Source organism: Ziziphus jujuba, chromosome 3, assembly GCF_031755915.1.
Source record: "Ziziphus jujuba cultivar Dongzao chromosome 3, ASM3175591v1".
Lineage (NCBI taxonomy): Eukaryota > Viridiplantae > Streptophyta > Magnoliopsida > Rosales > Rhamnaceae > Ziziphus > Ziziphus jujuba.
The window spans coordinates 1,622,122-1,646,619 of record NC_083381.1 but is presented as its reverse complement, the minus strand read 5'-3'; the positions used below and the strand labels follow the sequence as shown (position 1 = coordinate 1,646,619).

Here is a 24,498-nt window from a genome sequence, read left to right as displayed (position 1 = left end):
GTACCGTGGCGAAGTGCACGATGCCACGAGTTCGTAGACTGGTAGCACGTCGAAAATGGAGCTACGGTTTGAAAGTTATGGACGAAACAAGTTGCGGTCCAAACTGTCCAAGGGGTGCCGGAGTTGACTTTTTGTTTATGGGGAATTGAGCTTTGACTCATGCATGGTTGTGAAGTGCTCGTCGATACGAGTTCATAAACTAGCGGCACGCTTAAATCGGACATGTGGTTAAAAAGTTATGGACGTTTGAAGTTTACCGGATACCGTATTATTTTAATGTTTTTGGGTCGTGAACAGTGAAATGCCACGTGTCAGCTTCTGAGTGGTCCACGTGGCATGAACAGTGTCACGCAGGGTTTTAATTTTGAAAAACTCTCGGGGAAGAGGGAGAAAGAGAGAGAAGAGAGAGAAAGAGAGAGAGGAGAGAGAAAGAGAGAGAGAGGACCCGCCGGCCGCCGGTCATTTTCACGTTTTTCCGGCCTAGTTACTGTACACGCGCCGGCCAGCCAGATTGCCCACCTCATTTCCGGCAAAACCTCCAAATTTCACGGCGAACGGCCGCCGGACGCGCCCGGATCGGACGTCCGAAGTTTGGCGGCGATTTTTCCCCCTCCACCGCCGGCCACCGCGAATCGGCACTATTCCGGCCGATATACAGTACACGCGCCATACACCCAGCATCCTCTCCTCAAGTCCGGCCTACCCACCAAAAATCACGGCCATCAGACCACCGACGCGCCGGGATCGGAGCGTTTTTCGGCGAGGGGTCGAAAATCTTCAAACGGTGATTTCTCCGCCGTCCGACCTCCGTTTTGCTCACCGTCGGTCCCGTTGGATTGCTCTCCTCACGATCTACAAATCTGCAAAATTTCACAGCAAACGGCCACCGTCGGAAAATACTGTTCCGGCGACGGTTGCCGGTGACCGCGGCGGCCCGCCGGAAAATACTGTTCCGGCGAGTACCCGAAAATTCCGGCCAGCTCCAGTCTGCAGTGTTCGACCTCCTGAACCCAAATCCGACTTCCGTTTCCACCAATTCGCGACGGTTTGGGAGAATTGCGGAGCCGAAACCCGAAAAGCTTCCCGATAAAATTCCGACCCCGTCGGGTACGATCATCGGAAATTAAGACCGGATCTGTGATTAGCATCACTCGAGCTTCGATTCGGTATATAATTCGTAAATTTTAGTTATCGTTTGGTGTTCGCTCCCCGGGTACCCATTTGGGGATTACCCGAATAAAATATTAATATTTGTGGTTTTGGTACTGTGGATGTTTTAGGTGCACGTGCAAGTAGCGGAGTCGATCCTGCGGAGGATCTTGATTGAGATACGTGCACAAGGTGAGTGACCCACCTTCAAATTAATTTTGGGGAATTTAATTGATGAATATATTATGTGTGAATTAAATATTTGGAATTTAATTTCTATGTGCCAAATATTTATTGGATTTATTGTAGAATTATTTATGAATTTATTGGATTTAAGAAAATGCGAATTCTACAAATTTATGCCGTGTGGAATTATTTTATGGTTTTGAGGATTTTGAAATTGGTGTGGTTTTAATGGTAAATTGGGCACGATTTGATTTTCAAATATTTCAAGGAAAATATTTGGTTATGTTGGTGATTTCAATTTTTATGAAATATGCCCATGGAATATTATGAGATTTGATTATGATATTTCGAGAAATTATTATGCTTGGAAAAATGTGGATATTTGAATTGATGGATTTTGGGAGTTGGTGGATTTGAAAATCATGGAATTTATGGTATGGATTATAAGGAAATTGTGGAGAATTTCCCGGTTCAAGCGGATGGATTATGCCCGCTATGCTTATGAAAAATGTGAAATTTGTTTTATGATTTAAATTTATGGATTTTATAATTTTTAGATGCACCGTGCACGTACTGGTGTTCTGATTATGTGATATGGTATATGTGATATGGTTAGTGTGCACACGGTTGTGATTAGCGCGCAGGTGGGTGTGAGTAGCGCGCGGTTGATATTATGAGGGTGTCCTGTGGATGCCATCGGAGAGGGCGGCCACCCCCCATTGGCCGGGACACCAGGTTAGCAGCGGCGCTGTGGGACGCCACGCGACCGTATGCCGGTTTCTTTCTATAACCTCCTGTCTGGCGGTACCTTGGGACGCTGGGTACTGTTGGCGCCACTGGTATATAGTGGGTGCATCAAATGATTTTCAGAACTGTGTTTTAAAAATAAAATGTTTGGAAACTGTATTGGAATTAAAAATATAATATTACTGTTCGGATATTTATTTGATGTCTTGGTTTTCGGGGAATATGAATAAAGGGTTTTGTGAAAATGTTTTAAAAGGGGAACTTTTCCAACTGAGAGAATTGTAAGGGTTTTGAGAGAAATTATTATTTCCAAATAATTATTATTTATACTTATTACTGTGATATGATATGGTATAGTAGTAGGGTCGCTCACTGAGATGATTAGCATCTCACACTCTTAAATTTCGTTCCTCTAGATTCCAGGTTGTCGGTGTTCATTCGGAGCGGACTTGATCTTCCTCGCTGTTTTACTTCGTGAAGTACCCTGTTCTTCTTTATTGCGGTTGTACTATTTCTTTCATTCTTGTTGTATTTATCTTGCACTGGATTACTGTATTTTTGTTTTGAAGTGCTGAAATTTGTGGAACCAATTTGTAGTTTGTGGGAGGAATAAGGGGATATTTTTGAAGTGTGTTTTCAGTGCAGGTAAATTTGTGGTAAGTAAATCCCTTAGGGGAGGTGCTGCCGGATTTTCCGTTGGAAGGTTCGGTGGTATTTCCCTGGGATCAGGGCTGTCTAGGGTTCCGGAGGAGGAATTCTGGACGGGTCCTGACAGTTGGTATCACAGCTCTAGGTTCTAGTATTCCTAAGGGACTGTGCATTGTTGTGCATCCTATCCGTGTTTAATCTCTCGTTTTACCCGTGTGAAAGCGTTCTTTCTGTTTGTCTCGAAGTAAATTCGTTGCCCGAGTTTGAATAACTCTAATCTTCGAGGGTGTCAATTAGGATCATCTAGCCTAACGGGAAATTCCTATGGCCTAGTCGATGGTCGAGGATGCCTTTTCTTTTTGAAGGTCAAGCTTATCCGTTTCGTTCATGGAGAAGAAGGATGATTGCCTAAGGATGTGTGTCGATCGATTTCAAGGCGTCAAATATTTTTTCGATCGTTTATCCAAAAATTAAATGCTTTTCAAAGTGGTATTTGAAATTAAAGGTGTTTTATTCAAGTATTTTTGGTTTTTGTTCGTACATGTATTTGTATGTTATATTGTTTAATATTATACTGCACCATATGGAGGCGGCGAACCAATGTGGTCCATGTAGAGCTAGCCCCATGATCATGTTGCCTACGAGCCCGGGGAATTGGACGGCCAATATAGGCAACCACCCTGGTTTGTATTGGTAGCAGAGTGTCGGCGACAGTTGGAATCATGGATTACGTAACATGTAGAAGGTGTCGTACGTACCTCCATTACAAGCGTGCATATTTATTTTATGCTATGGATTTTAAGATATGATTTTCAATGTGGAGTTTTAACAATTGCCTATGCAAGTTAGGTATATTTGAAAAATATATTTTATTATTTGTTTTATATTATGGTTTTTCCAAGAGCGACTTAAGGGTTAAGTATTGCCAGTCGAGAATCCAAAGCAGGGTATCGTTGAGTTCAAAAAGCAGATCTTAAAGGAAGCACGCGATTCAAAGTATGCGATACACCCCAAGGGTACCAAGACGTAGGGAATGCTCACTGGATGACATGGTGGTTTGGCACGATAAAGGAAGTTGCAAGATCCGAATAAAGGTACTTAAGTCACCGACAAGTAAAGTAGGGAGATGTAAATATGGATGCTTAAACTATCATTCACAAAGAGAAGGTACGACAGCGTTTAGAGAATCAAGCAAGCTCCGGATAGCGACTAAAGTTCTACTTGGTGGTTGATGAGGTTAATGAGATGAGGATGATTCCTTAGGCATGGTTAGATGTTTAAGCATGGTTATTTTTCATTCTAGAAGCTAAGATCTTGATATCTTATTTCCTTGGAGATTTAAGGTTCGTATTGGTGGTGCTTTATCGATTCAAGGTGGTTGATATTGTTGGTGATAATTTACAATGATAAGGAGTATGATTTTTGGGACGGAGTTAGAATTTAAGAAGTGTGGAATACTTTATTGGGTTAAGGATCTAGTGATTTGTTCATAGTATTGGTGGTGATGCTAGAATTAAGATTTAAATTCCTTATTGCTTGAGGTGTGGATTCATGGAATTTATTTGAAATGAGGGAAACTTAGGGTTTTCAAGAATGGTATTTGGATGTTGAGAATTTTATTCATGACCTTGATGAATTTAGTTAAAAGAAAGATTGATGTTTGTCGAGGTTAAGACTATTGGTTAATCAATGAGGAGCAAGGGTTTTATAATTGTAAGTACTAGGAGGGTAATCGAAGACAAGTGAATTAATCTCAACCTTAACTTGGTGATACCAGTATTTGAGGAAATTAGACTTAAGTTCTAATCTAACCTTTTAAAGTGCTGATCGAGTCACGAGAGTTGGTTGTTGGTTTAAGGATGCATGCTTTAGAAGCACCTTATGGTTAGCGTTCGACTATGACCAAGACTTGCAGATCGTGTTCTCGTGGACCAATTTGAATATCCTTAATTAGTGGGCATGAGAAGGAAAGTTGCACAAGAGGGAAGTTAAAGTCACTATTAGGCGAATGTAGTGGCAGATGCTTTGAGTAGGAAGGCTACTGGATCCCTTGCTCACATCCAAGTCATCCAACTACCTCTCATGGTGGAGTTGAAGAAGATGGGGGTGTTAATGCATATGCATCCTTCAGGAGTTCTCATGGCTAGCTTCCAGGTACGACCGGTGTTGGTGGATCGTATAGTAGAGACCCAAATGGAAGATCCTAAGTTGAGGACAATTAAGGGCAAGGTACAATAAGGTCTTGATCCGGAATTTTCCATAAGGAGGGATGGAGCCCTCGTGTATAAAGGACGACTTTGTGTTCCGGATATTCCAGGACTCAAGAAGGAGATTTTAGAGGAGGCGCATAGCTCGATGTATGCGATGCATCCGGGAAGTACCAAGATGTACCGGACGCTTGTTAAGTATTATTGGTGGATTGGTATGAAGAGAGAAGTGGCAGACTTCGTATTAAAGTGTTTGATTTGTCAACAAGTGAAAGCAGAAAGACAGAAGCCTTCGGGACTACTCCAACCTTTACCGATTCCCGTGTGGAAGTGGGAAGAACTCAATATGGACTTCGTATTCAAGCTTCCTTCCACACCTAGAAGGTACGACGGCATTTGGGTAATCATTGAAGTTGTTCGTGCAACGCATTGTAAGTCTTCATGGAGTACCGTTAGCCATCGTCTCCGATCGAGATCCGCGCTTTACTTTACGACTATGGCGGAAATTGGCTGATGCACTAGGAGCAAGACTTAACTACAGCACCGCTTTTCACCCGCAATCTGATGGACAAGCAGAGTGCACAATTCAGACATTAGAAGACCTGCTAAGGTCTTGCATTATGCAGTTTCGTGGTAGCTGGGATGAACAACTGCCATTGATAGAGTTTTGTCCTCCTGCGTACCGTGAGGCGAGAAGGAGAGAGTTCGAGGAACTGCGACAGGGGAACATGACAGTGACCGAGTACGAGAGGAGATTCCGAGAACTATCAGGATTCTGCATGCACCTGATTCCCGACGATCACACGAAGAAGGTGAGGTTCATAGACGGATTGAAAGAGAGCATCGGTTACACCCTTTCTGGATCAGTACATCCCACCTATCAGTCCGCCAGGGATGCAGCGCTCGAGCTAGAGAGACAGGAGGAGATACACAGACCCTCGAGGCGCAGATCATTCGAAGGATCGTATAGCGGAGTACCTCGATAGGGGGCAGCTAAGAAGAGCCATAGCTCAGGCTCAGACAGTGATGGGTTAAGCCCACGAGGCAGATTCCAGAGGAGAGATAGTTATCGCATGCCCCAGCCAGCTCGCCATTCGATCATTGTGGATGCAAGCTCGTATCAGCAGTCACGCATTGGTTCTCCGCGGATTTGTCCACTTTGTAGGGGGAATCATTCTGGGCAGTGTCAGATGGATGGTTTATGCTTTCGGTGTGGGCAGCCAGGCCACATAAGGAGGGATTGCCCTTATGGTAGCGGCAGTGTGCTAGAAGCAGGTCGACGGACACAGCATACGGGGATATTTCTAGGACAGAGTTCCCAGGGAAGTCAGCCAGTAGGAGTTTCTTCGGGATCAGTCCAGCCGTCTGCAGGATCGAGTCGAGGTAGAGGAAGGAGACCCCAGCAGACAAGTCAAGGCCGGGTGTTTGCTATGACGCAGCAGGGAGCCAGGACTACGCCCGACGATTTCACAGATCAAGTGATGGAAGCAGACCTGATCCTGTTGGATCTATCCAGACTTGAAGTAGTGTTGGGCATGGATTAGTTGGCAAGGAACTACTTAGTCAAGGAAGCGACATGGGAGCCCGAAGCGCAGGTGCGTGATCAGAACCCTTGTTTGTTCCAGTGACGCGCGGAAATTTCGAGGACGAAATTTTTGTAAGGGGGGAAGGCTGTAACACCCCGTCCCAAATCGCACCGGAATCCGTGCACGTTGACCGAGGTTGATCGTTGACCGTTGATCGAAGGGGGTCAAAAGTTGACTTTTTGACTCGGTGAGAATTTTGAGTTGACTAGGGTACCGTGGCGAAGTGCACGATGCCACGAGTTCGTAGACTGGTAGCACGTCGAAAATGGAGCTACGGTTTGAAAGTTATGGACGAAACAAGTTGCGGTCCAAACTGTCCAAGGGGTGCCGGAGTTGACTTTTTGTTTATGGGGAATTGAGCTTTGACTCATGCATGGTTGTGAAGTGCTCGTCGATACGAGTTCATAGACTAGCGGCACGCTTAAATCGGACATGTGGTTAAAAAGTTATGGACGTTTGAAGTTTACCGGATACCGTATTATTTTAATGTTTTTGGGTCGTGAACAGTGAAATGCCACGTGTCAGCTTCTGAGTGGTCCACGTGGCATGAACAGTGTCACGCAGGGTTTTAATTTTGAAAAACTCTCGGGGAAGAGGGAGAAAGAGAGAGAGGAGAGAGAAAGAGAGAGAGAGGACCCGCCGGCCGCCGGTCATTTTCACGTTTTTCCGGCCTAGTTACTGTACACGCGCCGGCCAGCCAGATTGCCCACCTCATTTCCGGCAAAACCTCCAAATTTCACGGCGAACGGCCGCCGGACGCGCCCGGATCGGACGTCCGAAGTTTGGCGGCGATTTTTCCCCCTCCACCGCCGGCCACCGCGAATCGGCACTATTCCGGCCGATATACAGTACACGCGCCATACACCCAGCATCCTCTCCTCAAGTCCGGCCTACCCACCAAAAATCACGGCCATCGGACCACCGACGCGCCGGGATCGGAGCGTTTTCCGGCGAGGGGTCGAAAATCTTCAAACGGTGATTTCTCCGCCGTCCGACCTCCGTTTTGCTCACCGTCGGTCCCGTTGGATTGCTCTCCTCACGATCTACAAATCTGCAAAATTTCACAGCAAACGGCCACCATCGGAAAATACTGTTCCGGCGACGGTTGCCGGTGACCGCGGCGGTCTGCCGGAAAATACTGTTCCGGCGAGTACCCGAAAATTCCGGCCAGCTCCAGTCTGCAGTGTTCGACCTCCTGAACCCAAATCCGACTTCCGTTTCCACCAATTCGCGACGGTTTGGGAGAATTGCGGAGCCGAAACCCGAAAAGCTTCCCGATAAAATTCCGACCCCGTCGGGTACGATCATCGGAAATTAAGACCGGATCTGTGATTAGCATCACTCGAGCTTCGATTCGGTATATAATTCGTAAATTTTAGTTATCGTTTGGTGTTCGCTCCCCGGGTACCCATTTGGGGATTACCCGAATAAAATATTAATATTTGTGGTTTTGGTACTGTGGATGTTTTAGGTGCACGTGCAAGTAGCGGAGTCGATCCTGCGGAGGATCTTGATTGAGATACGTGCACAAGGTGAGTGACCCACCTTCAAATTAATTTTGGGGAATTTAATTGATGAATATATTATGTGTGAATTAAATATTTGGAATTTAATTTCTATGTGCCAAATATTTATTGGATTTATTGTAGAATTATTTATGAATTTATTGGATTTAAGAAAATGCGAATTCTACAAATTTATGCCGTGTGGAATTATTTTATGGTTTTGAGGATTTTGAAATTGGTGTGGTTTTAATGGTAAATTGGGCACGATTTGATTTTCAAATATTTCAAGGAAAATATTTGGTTATGTTGGTGATTTCAATTTTTATGAAATATGCCCATGGAATATTATGAGATTTGATTATGATATTTCGAGAAATTATTATGCTTGGAAAAATGTGGATATTTGAATTGATGGATTTTGGGAGTTGGTGGATTTGAAAATCATGGAATTTATGGTATGGATTATAAGGAAATTGTGGAGAATTTCCCGGTTCAAGCGGATGGATTATGCCCGCTATGCTTATGAAAAATGTGAAATTTGTTTTATGATTTAAATTTATGGATTTTATAATTTTTAGATGCACCGTGCACGTACTGGTGTTCTGATTATGTGATATGGTATATGTGATATGGTTAGTGTGCACACGGTTGTGATTAGCGCGCAGGTGGGTGTGAGTAGCGCGCGGTTGATATTATGAGGGTGTCCTGTGGATGCCATCGGAGAGGGCGGCCACCCCCCATTGGCCGGGACACCAGGTTAGCAGCGGCGCTGTGGGACGCCACGCGACCGTATGCCGGTTTCTTTCTATAACCTCCTGTCTGGCGGTACCTTGGGACGCTGGGTACTGTTGGCGCCACTGGTATATAGTGGGTGCATCAAATGATTTTCAGAACTGTGTTTTAAAAATAAAATGTTTGGAAACTGTATTGGAATTAAAAATATAATATTACTGTTCGGATATTTATTTGATGTCTTGGTTTTCGGGGAATATGAATAAAGGGTTTTGTGAAAATGTTTTAAAAGGGGAACTTTTCCAACTGAGAGAATTGTAAGGGTTTTGAGAGAAATTATTATTTCCAAATAATTATTATTTATACTTATTACTGTGATATGATATGGTATAGTAGTAGGGTCGCTCACTGAGATGATTAGCATCTCACACTCTTAAATTTCGTTCCTCTAGATTCCAGGTTGTCGGTGTTCATTCGGAGCGGACTTGATCTTCCTCGCTGTTTTACTTCGTGAAGTACCCTGTTCTTCTTTATTGCGGTTGTACTATTTCTTTCATTCTTGTTGTATTTATCTTGCACTGGATTACTGTATTTTTGTTTTGAAGTGCTGAAATTTGTGGAACCAATTTGTAGTTTGTGGGAGGAATAAGGGGATATTTTTGAAGTGTGTTTTCAGTGCAGGTAAATTTGTGGTAAGTAAATCCCTTAGGGGAGGTGCTGCCGGATTTTCCGTTGGAAGGTTCGGTGGTATTTCCCTGGGATCAGGGCTGTCTAGGGTTCCGGAGGAGGAATTCTGGACGGGTCCTGACACTTGTGTATCACAGTGCTCCTCACGAGTCACATTCTTTCTTAGATTATCCTCAATCCCAAGATCGAATGTCTCCTTGTCAACTTCACCTCCATTAGAAGATTCTCCATCCTTTGCCAACCCAAGTATCTCACTCTCCTTAAACACCACATCCCTACTAATCACACACTTCCTTGTATGTGGATCCTAAAGTCTATAGCCTTTTACATCCTCTGGGTACCCCAAGAAAATGCATTTCATAGATCTTGGATGTAACTTGCCTTCATTTACATGAACATACAAAGGGCAACCAAAGACCATGAGATTACTTAAATCCGGTGCGTGCTTAGACCACTTCTCCATTGGAGTCTTGAACTCAATAGCACTCGACGGACACCGATTGATCAAGTACACCGTGGTATTCACTGCCTCTGCCTAAAACCTTGTAGGTAGCTTAGCAACTGAAAGCATACTCCTCACTCTTTCCAAAATGGTTCTATTCATACATTCGGCAAGACCATTTTGTTGACAAGTCATCCGCACGATCTTGTGTCTCACGATTCCATGCTCATTGTAATAGGAATTGAACTCCTCATTGCAATACTCGAGCCCATTATCCGTTCGGAGCATTTTCATCTTCTTTCTGATTTGGTTCTTAACCATAACCTTCTATTCCTTGAACTTAATGAAGGCCTCACCCTTGGTTTTCAACATGTAAACCCATACTCTCCTTGAGTAATCATCAATGAGGGTCATGAAGTACCTACAACCACCCATTGAATTCGTTCTCGTGGGGTCCTATACATCGGAATGAACATAATTCTAGATCTCTTTAGTTCGATGCACCGCGATGTTGAACTTCACCCTAGCTTGCTTGCCATAGATACAATGCTCATAGAAGTCAAGTTTCTTTGCCTTATGCCCACACAAAAGCCCTTGTTTACTAAGCTCAATTAGCACTTTCTCGCTAATATGGCCTAGCCTTCTATGCCAAAGTGTGGTGTCTCTCACATTCTCATTCACTGAGACCGAAGCTGCACCTTGAACCATACTTCCATCTAGCACATACAAGCCATTCTTCTGAGAAGCCTTCATCGCTACCATTGAACCCTTCAAGACCTTCAAAATTCCTTTCTCAGCTTTATAACTATATCCATGCTCATCCAATATACCAAGAGAAATCAAATTCCTCTTCAACCCGGGAATATACCACATATCCATCAAAGTTCTCACAACTCCATCATGAAGCTTCAACTTTATTGTGCCAATCCCTTCAACATTACAAACTGCATTGTTCCCCATGAGAACCCGTCCTCCATCTAGTTCCTCAAATGTATCAAAATAACTCCTCATCAGACTCATATGAAAAGTATAACCCGAGTCAATAATCCACTCAACACCGTTCTCGGTCAGTAACAAGCAATCTCCATCAGATTGCTTTTCCTTCCCTTTTCCAAACCTCTCTGGACAATCCTTCTTGAAATGGCCCCAATTGATTACACAGAAGCATCTCATTTTGTCCCTTGATTTCGATCTATCCTGACTTTTACCTCGCTAATTTCTATCACTAGGCCGATCCGAGGTTCTACCTCTCATTGTGAGGCTCAACCCATCATTACTCTTGCCAATCAAGCTCTTCTCCGCATCCTTAGCAACTATCGCTGCTATAACTTCCTTCACATCCAAGGTTTGTCTTTCATACTTGAGAGTATCCACAAAGTACTCATTTCCTTGAGGCAAAGAATTAAGCAAAATCACTGCTTGGTCCTCACCCTCAATTGAGATTTGCATACTCTCTGTATCTTAAATCAACTTAGTGAAGTTATCAAGATTATCACTCAAAGACCTTTCCTCTTTCATTTTGAAACCGTATAATCGTTACTTCAAATTGATGCAGTTTGGTACTGATTTAGCCATGTACCTTTCTTCCAAAACTCTCCAAACATCCGCCGCTGTTGTTTCCTTTGATACCTTTCTCAACACTTTGTCTCCAAGACCAAGAATTATTGAACTATATGCCTTTTTCCAATAATTCCCTCCTCTCTCTAACATCCATTGTTTCTGGTAAGTGTTCCTCACCTTCTAAAACCACATCTAACCATTCCTTGACTAACACCGCCTTCATTTTCATCTGTCTAAGGCAAAAATCGTTTGAACCTGTGAATTTCTCAACCTCAAACTTAGTAGACATGGTCAAGTTTGCTTGGGTACACTATAATCAACCTAGCTTCAACCAAAGGAACCTCCAATTCCACTACAAGAACTTAACAGCAACAAGCTACACAAAAGCCCCAAATCTCCAAACTCTAATCCCTAGATGTTCATCAACCTAGGCTCTGATACCAATTTGTTGAGATATAACCTGTGTATAGCAAGTAATATATATACCCACAAGCAACAAACAATCCACAACCGTTCACAATCTAGTAAAATATAGATGCAATAGATGATTCCATAAGGAAACCCAATGCAAAATCTAGATAGAGAAAGACAAGCACATAAATATAAGAGGAGAGAGAGAGAGAGAGAGAGAGAAAAACACACAAATTTTTACATGGTTCGATCAAGATGATCTACGTCCACGGACAAGCCAGGAGATGACGATCTTCATTGATTTGAAGAGATTACAAGCTTAATCACCAGAAGCATGGCACCTTTAATGGGTTTTTGTGTGAAGAAATCAACCCCTTGTTTCTCTCACTAGAACCAGAAGAAAAATATCACTATATCTATTTTTCTAGTCTCACCTTTTTTGGGCACGAAGCCCTAGGCTTACATATCATTAAAGAGGGGTAAAATAGTAACTCCATGCATCAGATACAATAAAGAACACCTACATGACGATCTACTGCCTTTCTCCTTTTTCTTCTTGTTTTCCTTGCTTCCTTCCTCTTCACTTCATCACCAAACATCCCATCAACTCCTCATGTTCACCATTACTTCCAAGCTTCTTAAACAATAATTTAGAGTCATAAAAACAACAAAAGCACATATTTTAGTGGATAATTATTTACAATGTTGCTACCATGGAGTTCTGATTTATATGCTAGACAAGTGACAGGTAAACACTACTTGTGAACCTTCAAGCATCTAAACTTGGATTTTTTATTTATTTATTTTTATTTTATTATTATTATTTTTTCTTTCTGGAAAAGTCTAAAATTGGATACTTGGACAAGTCCAATAAAGAGTTAGTGCGATGTTTCATATCCAACCCATCTCTTATTTAATTTAACATTTCAACATATTTTCCTTTATTTCTTCCTCTTTCATTTTGATAAGTATGTTTCAAAAACTTATAAGAGTATGTAGGAGTAGCCAAAGATGAAGTTCAAAATACTTTTTTATTTTTTCACAAATTTATTTAATTTGTGACATTTTATTTTACAAAGTGACCGACTATGCAGTAGAATTCAGTCTCGTACTATTTATTTAGTGCATAGAAAGCCAATAACAGTTCGTTATTTTTGAATCTATTTCTTTGCATTTTTGTCTTAGGAAAGTTGTAAGTTGAGATTAGAAACAAAGCCCTATATTTTATTTGTCCAAGTACTTTTGCTATTTTATTGTCTTCATAATTACAGTGTTGTTAAAATGTTACACAGGGTGTTATCTTTCGCATGGAGGGCAGAAAAAATCTTGAACTAGTTGAGTTTGAAGATGAATTCCATTTGCAGCACGATTCGACCGAGACATATGATATCAGCTTCTCATTCAACAGGATTTGTTTGAAAAGAGCATACCAAGCACTTGATTCTGCATCAGATAATTTATTCCAGAACTTCCTATTTCCTGATTCTGTATCTCTGCAAATGAATATTCCTACTTCTCCAGCTTCGGATTCTCACTTTCTTAAACATGATCATGCGTATATGTCCTCTACGCATTCATGGCTCACCACCATACCTTGTGTCTGGTCCACTGTGTGTTCCTGAAAGAAAAGCATTTTCACATTCAAATGAACCATCGAAAACTGGTATGGTTGTTCGGGAAGCAGTAGTTCAAATATATAAATCATCAGTAGGATGTCAGATTCTTATGATTGCACCAAGTAATAGTGCTTGTGATGTGCTGATGAGAAGCTTGACGAAGGTGATTCCAGAGTCGGATATGTTTCGAGCAAATGCTGCGTTTCATGAGAAAGATGAGGTACCGGAGGACATTCTCTCCTCATGCCTTTACAAAGAAGAGTATTTTGCTCGTCCGTCACATGAGGAACTTCGAAAATTCAGGGTGATTTTCTCCATTTTTATGAGTAGTTTTCGGCTGCATAATGAAGGCATTGATGCTGGACATTTTACTCATATTTTTTTAGTGGATGCTTCCTCTGCCATTGCCAGAGGCACTGATGACCCTTGCTAATTTTGCTGACAAAGATACAGCCGTTGTTGTTACCGGTAGACCTGGAAACTCTTCGAGTTACGTTCACTCTGAAATTGGTAGGAAAATGGGATTGAAGATTTCATATTTTGAAAGACTGTGCCAATGCTGGCCATACAGAACTCTAAATCCAAAGTTCATCACAGATTTAAGCTTAGAAGGATAACTATAATTTCCCGCGATTATCTTGTATTTAGATTGCTTATTTCTGAACAAACATATAAATTTGTACATATTTTGCCAGTTACAAATTGTTCTTTCTTTTTGTTTCCCTTTTCATCTCAGTTGCATGCAAACTGAAATTTTAAATGGATTTAATTTTCTCTCCTCCACTATTTTGAATTCAAAGACATGATAAACTAAGTTTGTAGGCATTGCTATTTCCTGGTGATTCTGGAGAATATATATGTATATATATATATATATATATCATGGAATTGTTGTTGAGTATCGAACAAAATAAGTCAGAGTTCCTTGTTCTTTATTCCATAACCAGTAGAATAGCTATTATTCCCATACTATTGCAGTGACTTAAGAACCCAACAGCTTGCACAAATCTCTTGTAAACAATATAAGATCTCCTATTTGCATTTTGGAACAAACTTCGGACAAATAATTGAATTTTTTTTTTTTTTTTCTCTCACATACAAAAATCATCAACTCAGAAATATTCTATATCATACAAGCGATAGTCTTGACTTTCAGAATCAGTATCAAGTTTCATTTGGTTTGTAATAAAAATCAAAATTTCATTAATTCGATCCAATCTAGGATGTGTTTTATCATGGGCCATGAATCTGTGAAGAGTTTTGGAAATCTCCACAAAACTAAATCCAGGAGACTTCTTAACTCCTTTACTTTGCATGGCTTCTCTCATGTTTCGTGCATCTTCCCACCTCTTGACACTAGCAAAAACATTTGACAACCCAATATATCTACCATCATGATCTGGCTCTATCTCTATAAGCTTTCTTCCGACAATTTCCGCAAGGTCTAACTTTCCATGGTTCAAACAACCACTAAGTAGGGCACCTAACATTGAGCCGGTTGGCTTGATGGGCATTTGTTGGATAAATCGAAAGGCCTTGTGTACTCGGCCGGAGCGAGCTAAGACATCCACCATACAAGCATAGTGTTCAATCTTGGGTGTCATTCCATCTTTACCAAGACATTCAAAGAAATACCAAGCTTCCTTTACCAATCCTCCATGAGCACAAGCACTTAATAAGCACAAATATGTGATCTCATCTGGTAAAATTTGAAAATTTTGCATTTTGTCATATAATTTAAGCGACTCTTGGATCAAACCATGAGTCGCAAGTCCTCCAATCATTGCATTCCAAATCAATACGTCTGTTTGTTGCAATGAAACCGCAAGGAACACGCTTAAAGCTTCTTCTACTGCCCCACATTTTGAATACATGTCCACTAGTGATGTTTGCAAAACCAACGTCAATGGCAACTCGTTCTCGACCACATATTGATGCATAGCCCTCCCTTGCTCGAGTGCACCTAAGTGGGAACAAGCACACAAAACACTTACCATAGTCACCTCATTTGCTTCAACCCCAGAAACCTGCATTCTCTGAAATAGAGCCAAAGCATCCATGTACTGCCCAGCCTTAACAGACCCATCAATCAAAGAACTCCAAGATACAACATCCCGCTCAGGCATTAACTCGAAGACCTCCAATGCAGAACATACATCCCCACACTTCGCATACCCATCCAATATGGCATTCCATGAAACTAAGTTCTTAACGGGCATTTCATCAAAAATCTTACGTGCAAACCTAATATCCCCAAAAGAAGCATACATATGGATCAGAGAATTGCCGATGAACCTATCAGACTCATACCCATGTTTGGCAATACGACCATGAATAGCCCCACCAAGAACTGGCTTCAATAATCTCGCCGACGCCTTCGCAAGAAAAGGGTACGTGAGATGGTCTGGCCAGACCCCATCTCGCAACATTTGGATGAAAACCGATATCGAGCGGTTTGGATTTTTGCTTTTGGAGTAGCCTCTTATTACCGTGTTCCAATCAAAGGTTGATGGGTCGGACAGTTGGGATAGAAATCGAAACGAGTAATCAATGTTACCTGATTCGGAAAGCGCAGAGAAAGAAAGGATTTTGGTAGCAAATGAGTGGTCTTGAGAGAGGCCAAAATTGAGAAGCAGAGCATGGATTTGCTTAAGCTCTGACATTGATTTGCATTTGTCAAGATGGGTTATGAAAGTTTGGATTAAACTGGCAATTTTCTCTTGCGAATGGGACATTCAACATCTACAGGGTTCAAAAGGAATATGTATTGCAGGTTGGAAAATTTACAGGGGTTCTTGTGGAGGGGAAGCCTGTCGAGGTTTGGAAATTTACACTGTTATAAAAAGTAATATTTTAAGAAGGGTTTTCCGTTTTTAGCACATGTGCCCCTCGATTATTGAATTCTTACATTTTGTTCTCTTATTATTATTATTGTTTTACACTTTTGACTCCTAAATTTCACATTTTTAGATTTTTAGCCTTTAAACAATTTTTTTTTTTTTTTTTTTTAGTAATTTTGTGACATGTAGTGTAATCATTAGAAAAATAAAACAATGAATTTACCTTTAAAAAAAAATTGAATTACAAAATTAGAAAATCACATAAAATTGCGGTGTATGGCATCAAATGTGTTGCTCACTTCAAAATTGCAAAAAAGAAAAAAATACACAGAAAGGATTGAAGAGACAGTATATAAAAAATTGAAAAGTTTAAGAACAAATATGCTAAAAAAATTTCAGAAATCAAAGTATAAAAGCTTAACAATTAAAATGGTATAGGTGCTATATATATCCTTTTATGAATATTATTTTATATTAAAAAATATTATTTTATTGATAACTAAAAGGAAAAAATTATTTTGTGGGATAAATTATTAAGTTGGGAAAGATGGTTTACACTAGCTAGAAAAAAGCCTTTTTCTTTTTTGATTTTCATTTTTTTGGCCAAGTATCTTTCCTCATATGATTAAATTATGCTCATTAACTGAATTGGTTTTTGGAGAGTGCGTGATGTCACTACATATTTTTTGGTCTAGTAATGGTTGGCTATTGATATTAGAGGTTTTCCTAATTCACTTTGCACTTTTTTATGAACCTTATGTAGTATGCATAATGAAATTCATATCTGCATCGCTAACAATAGTGGATAGCTTTCAGCAATTGCTACGTACTTGCTCATCCAACTATTTTTTTTTTATTTTTTAATGTTTTTCACCATGTCTCTTTTTAGCCCATCTATCCTTATATATATGTGTAGGTTTGATTGTTGCTACCGCTGCTTGTGATATGCATATTTTTGGAGCGATTTGAGCCCTGCTTTTGTTTCATGCAAGAAACAGTGTTTCAAGGCGGGTGGCAATGACATCCGACTGATTTTCTTTGACTGGAACAAGAAATTGGGGAACCTTATAGTAGGAATTTCATTGCCCATTTTTTCGGAAAAAAAATATATATTTAATTATAGGAAAAAAATATATTTAATTATATATATATATATATATATAGAGAGAGAGAGAGAGAGAAAGAGAGAGAGAGAGTAACCAAGTTTTTGTGTATATTGTGATTTCTAGAATTTCAGGTATGTAGTTAATTTCGTTGCAGTTGTAAGTTTATGTTGAATATATAACCTTAAAAATGACCTGGCTTGCCCCAATTCCTTTTCTTTATCTCTTTACATACATTAAAATAAAAACCAAAAAAAATAATCATAATAAGGTAACAAGTTATTTACAGTGTTACTTTTTTTTTTTTTCCCCCAACTATTAATTTACTATTTTGACAGTTAATTTTCTGTGGTAACTTGCTTTTAGCAGGATTTAACTAATTTTGCAAGGGAATTGCAAACCAAAAGGCACTCTGATTCGTTTAGAAATTTTAAAGAACTTGCAAAAAACTTAGGTCTGTTAAGCTATGTTTTTTATTTTTCATTTTCAAAATATTAAATATTGTTTTTAAAATATTGAACAAAAATAAGTTTCTATAATTTTATAAAAATAATGAGTGTTTGGTCAATTGTGTTTGAAAATAATTTTTAAAAACCAAAAACATATTTTTAGGGACGGTGCACGTGGTTTCGGATTGCAAGGCAAATTATCATTCTTACTCTTCTCTGTCAACGCTCAAGTTTTTGATGCAGTAAACCAATATATTTTTAATATTTTTTGAAAACTATGAAAAACATTTTTTATTGTTTTTTTTTTCCATTTGTTCCTTAAAATAATTTTTGAAAACTGATGGCCAAACAATACATTTTTGTTTTGAAAATAATTTTTTATTTTCAAAAATAAAAAATAATTTTTAAAACAGATAGCCAAACAAATACTTAAATTTGAGATAAAAATATAATTAATTACTGTAAACAACAAATATATTCAATTTGTAATTTAACAAAATATTATAAGAGAATGCAATCTTTAAGAAATCCAAAAAAAAAAAAAAATTGACAATCTATATTTGAATATAAATTATAGTATGAAATATACAAACTATCTAATTTATTAATTACAATGAAGTAAACATAAAAGCAATATTTATAATACAGTAAAACCTAGTTAAATAAATAATTTCACTGAATAAATAAAACTATTCGATTTCAATTCGAATACAGTATATTGAATGAATAAATTCGCTATATGAATAAAAATATATATATATATTTTTTAAAAAGTCCCTTAAGACTCGTTGAATATATAAATTAATAATTTATTAAATTTGTAAAAGATAAATAATATATATATATAAATATTTACCATACATAATAAAAAAATTTACTTAATATTTTTTCCAATGTAGCTTTTTTTTTCCCCCCCAAAATATGCATCTAAAGTTTTTTTTTTTTTTGTGCTTTTTCCAAGATATAAAAGAAAAGAAAAGAAAATTTGAAATAAATTAATTGATCCACAATTTTTCAGAAGTAAATAGTCAAGCCAATTGAAAATGATCCTCTTTGTATTTATTAGAAAGATTTCTTCAATTACTAAACTTCTTTGTACGGAAAAAAGTCCTGTATTAAAGTTTTTTTTTTTTTTTTTATTGAGTGGATAGTGATCAATATTGTGATTATAGATTTGATCAAGCCAGATTAATATTTTTCTTTATTAATATATATTATATAGTTAGTAAAACTATTTTACGAAAATAGTGTAAACTTCTTTTTAAACAAATAAATATTTATATCGATAAATCAATAAATTATTCATTTTTCAATAAATCAATTGTCCCTTCAATGAATAATTTTTCATAGCCATATAAATATTTATTTATAGAGGTTTTCATGTATATGATAATAAAATAAATATTTACAAACTTCTTTCTCCATCTATTCTTGATAACCACAATTAATTACAAACCTTAATCTTATTCTTGTTAGGATACATCTTACTATACAACCAAAAGTAAAAACATAAAAATCTATGCATAAATTTTAAATCTTTAGTTAAAATTATGCTAATTAGCCAATTTCAAAATTAATCTCTAAAAATGAAATGTAAATAATTAGATGGACCATTTTATCTTAAGTAGAACTTTAATTTTAGGAATAAGACATTATCTTTTTGTTGTTTTTTGGTCTTATATATTTAAGCTTTTTCTATTGATCTATCATAAAATAGCTAGCTACTTTATTAACCATTGACTCAATTTAAATATACTATGAATTACTTTTTCAATAATTTAAAAATAAGTGATAAAATTCATAGAGAATATATCTATAGGTTCAGATTTAAACCTTCATCTAGGGGAATTTTTAAAATAAACGGGTAAATTTCATTTACATTCCATCAATTTATTAACAATTGGACTGGTTTAGATTGAGAATGTTAATGTTGTCCCTCATTATAGCCAACTTAATGAAATTGACTTTTTTCTCTTGTTTATAAAATTTTAAATTTCATCTATCTCCCATCAAATTTAAAACGATGTCCAATTTATATTATCGACTAACAAAAGATAAGATGATTATAACATTTTTATAATAATAATAATAATAATAAATGAAAAATAATAAAACTATTTATAAAAAATGTTGATGTACAGATAAAATAAACTGTTCTTTTCATTTCTTTTAAAATAAATATACTATTTAAATAAAACGAAAAAAGGCACTAATTTATTTTAAATATTATTTTTATTAAATGTGTAAAATTACTTAACATTTATCTTCCATGGGAAATAAAAAAATTTAAAAAAAAAAAAGGTTGATAAACAAGTTGGTGCATCACATTACTCATTTTGGACGGCTATATTTGCACTTCACAAAAGTTTCATTTGACTAATATGCCCTCACTGGCAATGTGGTGTATGAAGTAAATTTTAATTTTTTTAATGAACTTTTATTATTATTGATAGTGTTATTTTTTTAATGAACTTTTATTATTATTGATATTGTTATTGCTGTTTTGTCTAGGTTTGTTTTGTTTCAGAAGGTGCCAAACTAGCTAGTTAGGATCTTTGGATTTCTCTTTTTCCTAGTCTGCTTGTTTAGTTATTATTATTGTTCTTATTTATGGTCTATCACAAGCATAATGAAAGTGAATATACTTTTAAATAACCTAATATAAATTAAATAACATAAGGGAAATGGTATAAAAAAATAATAATACATACACCAAATGTTTAGTTTTAATTTGTCACAAAAATTTCTTATGTCATTCTCTAATAAAAAATTTGAGTTGAATATGTATCACGTTAAATAGTACTGGGTTATTTGTTAGTTTGATAGTTTATGGGGGTTTAACATATTTTGCTCTCTAAAAAATCTGAAAAATCGATACTTGTTTCTAAACTTGTTTATCAAAAGATTTGAAAATAAATTAAAAATTAAACCAATATTTAAATATATTACAACCTATATTACAAAATATATGTATAAATATACATAAATCATAACAAATTATATATGTATATATATATATAACATCTATATATAATATATAAAAGAATAAATGTGAGTATCACGTATCAGTATATTATTATTTTCCTTCAAAATCATTTTCTTTATTTTCATTATATTTATTTATTATTTATGATATTGCCTTTAATATTTGTACCCAAATATATATATATAATCAATTTTTATTTTAAAATAAATTTTAAATAAACATATTTTTTTAAAAATATCTATAACCATAGATGGATACGATAAAAAATGGTACATTATTATTATAAATATAATATTATAAAATTACTCTTTCATTATAAATACTATTATTATTATATTATTATATTTTATAATATTATATATGTTTTTTATTTTTATGTATAATAGATTTGGGTTTAGGAATGAAGAAAAAAAATATATTTTATTATTATGATATTTTTATGACATAAAATGCATTTGCATATATATTGTTTCTTTAATTAAACATGTATAGTTATTTGATTTTATTTTATTTACCAATTCATACATATTTTTATTATTATATTATAATATTATATAATTGATTGAAAAAAATAGAAGATTTTTGACCTTTTATTGTTGTATTAATCAATACCATATTTTTATTAAAAAAATTAAGGTGAATAATATTTTTTTCATCTATATATATATATATATATACACACACACACACACGTTAACAAAGGAAACAAATACATAAAAAGATTTTGATATATATATATATATATAAAATAATTTAGAAGGTAATCTGAAAATTATTAGAATAGATATATATATATATATATGTATATATGGTAAAGATTATTGTATTTATATATATCCATACCATCTTCTCAGCAAAAAATAAAAAATACAAAATAAATGATCAAGAATATTGTATATATATATATATTCAAATTTATGAGTATATAAATTTTATATATTTATAAAAAACATTAAAAAATATTTGGTTATCTATGTATAAATATTTTTATTAGTTTGTTATGTTTATTTTATGTACAGTAATTAATAATGAGATTAATCTCTTTAACTTATTATATAATAAAAATTATTCTTTTTATTAAATACATTTGACACAAAAATTCCATATTCTAATACATATTTATATATGTATATATAATAAATGAAATTTTAATATCCAAATTTATAGATTTCAGTTATAAAATTGACCTTTTAAAAATAAATGTAAATATAAATAAATTAATAAGATTTATCTCGTTATTTGATTTCTTCTTAAAATTTTAAATGATAAGATAAAAAAACATGTATATAATAAATGATTTTTTTATTACTAAATATATTTTATCTAAAATTTTATATACTAATACATGTTAATATATGCATATTAATAAAAGAAACTTTATTGTAAAATAATAAGATTAAAAAACAATAAATAATAATGAGATTTGTTTATAATTAATTATTATAAATTATTTTCGAATCGTTTATTATAATTACACATGCTGTGCATCATATGGGAATCGATGCTAGTATAAATACATATAAACAAGCAAAAATTTAACTCCGAATTGGAAGGACTATTGTCTGAGAAGTTCAAATATGTTAATATATATATATATATATATATCAACTGACAGAGAATTGTTGAAAAGTATGAAATAAAATATAAAACCACATTGTTTTTCAAAGTATTAAATGTATCTAACATTTTGAATACTTCTTAAATATAATTAGAAGACAATTAACAGTAGGATTAGAGGCTATGATACATGAAGTTTTTTTATGGCTATGGCGAGCTAAGTTTTTTTCTTTAAAAAAAAAAAATTAACTTTATAAAGTACCTTTTCTTTTCGCTTTCTTTAAAAAAAAAAAAAAAAAAAAAAAGAGAGAGAGAGAGAGAGAGAGAATCTGGACCATTAAATAAGTAAATTGCCACATGTGACATGCCAAGAGATAATGTCTAGGATTAGGCAAATACATAAGATATTATGTTCGTTGATGATCTATTGGATTAGAATTACTCTAAATTATGAAGTAATCAATAAAAATTATGCTCGAGACATAATCAGTTTTCTTAACATTTTGATTAGTATTTGATAAATTATTATTTCAAAATTAATAAAGTTATAAAATTAAAATTTGAATATTCAGTTAAAAACCTATTTAAACCAAAATAGATATGAATAATTATCTCTTTATTTATATATATTATTACTATATATGTCTAGATAAAAATTTTTGTTAGTAATTGAAAGATATAATAATAATTTTAACTTTAAAATTCTTATTATATTATAAGAAGAATTTGAAAAGCTATCTTTCTTACTTCTAACATTTTACCTTTTTAAAAGTTAGCTTATTAAAGAATTTAAAATTTATAAATTTATCAAAAATTATATTTAATAACAAATTCTTCATAAGGTTTGAAAGCAAACCTAAAGTTCTTTATGGTTAATCTGTGCTACACATTATTCAGGACAACAATGAAACATGTGCTCAATTCGAGTTTTGGATGGACATATGTAAACTACTTTGAAAATAAGGTTCTATGCGTCAAACGACGGAAAAAAGCAACAAAAGGTATCATCATTCTAAAAATTGACATTTCAACTTGTAGGAGACTATGAATAAATATATGTAAATATATGTAGAATAATAAAAAATACAAGAAAATAAAACAAACGAAATTATAAGAACTGCATGCCTTTGATTTGATGATCTACTTGTTGTTCGATCTATCCGACGCTTGTGTGGTATCACAATTTCTTTAAGATGATTTCCGTTCCACCAATGCAGATATTTTTGCAATGGTTATCTCACAGGATCCAACGGATTGAATCTCCGTAGAGAATTAAAATTAACATGATCTAGTCTGTCATGCCACATAATGGAAAACTCAAGCAAGTAAACAGAAGAAGTACTAGCTTTATTAATATCTTTTGGCTTTACAATCATTACATTCAGTTTAAATAAACCATTGACTACATAGTCATTTCCCAAAAAAATTCCATACTTAGACAAAATAACCTTATTTGACTCAAACACTAAACGAAAACCACGTTTACTCAGCAGTGATCTAGATACCAGATTCTTATGAATGTCTAGAACATACAATACATTATTTACAGTCAAATCTTTCCCAGAGGTCATCTTCAGAACTACCTTGCCTTCCTCTTGGATTTTGACGTGGCGGAATTTCCCATGAACAACTTCTTCCCCTTTTTACTTGGTTCGAAGGAGTGAACAAGTTCTTATCAGAACATATGTGGCGGGTCGCACCAGTATCAATCCACCACCCTCTAATCCCACCAAGTTCACCTCAGAAATAACAGTACTAAGGTCAATCTTATCAACTTCTCGAGTGATGTGCTTCATCATTTCTGCCTCTTTGTTCTTCTTTCTTTTTGGCAATCTACATTCCACCGCTCTGTGATCCATCTTGTCACAGTTAAAGCACTTGAACTTGGCCTTCTTGGAGATCCCTCCTTTAGACCCATCTTCCAGTATTTTTCTTATTCTTGGAGCTTTGACCATGCTCCACAATATTGGCCTTGACATATTCAATACGAAGCTTGCCAACAAGAGCCTCCATATCTATTTCCTTTGTCTTGTGCTTGAGATAATTCTTGAAGTCTATCAAAATATGAGATAGCTTCTCAATCATAG

The 24,498-nt window shown here is 35.7% G+C and overlaps 1 protein-coding gene across 1 annotated transcript; it reads right to left on the bottom strand.

The window, feature by feature from the left end:
• Positions 1 to 14,487: 14,487 nt before the first annotated feature.
• LOC107421858 (pentatricopeptide repeat-containing protein At5g08305) lies at positions 14,488 to 16,310 on the bottom strand. Its single transcript, XM_016031201.3, has one exon. It carries the CDS (start codon positions 16,209 to 16,211, stop codon positions 14,589 to 14,591), a length of 1,623 nt encoding a protein of 540 aa, XP_015886687.1. The 5' UTR covers positions 16,212 to 16,310; the 3' UTR covers positions 14,488 to 14,588.
• Between the last annotated feature and the right edge of the window lie 8,188 nt (positions 16,311 to 24,498).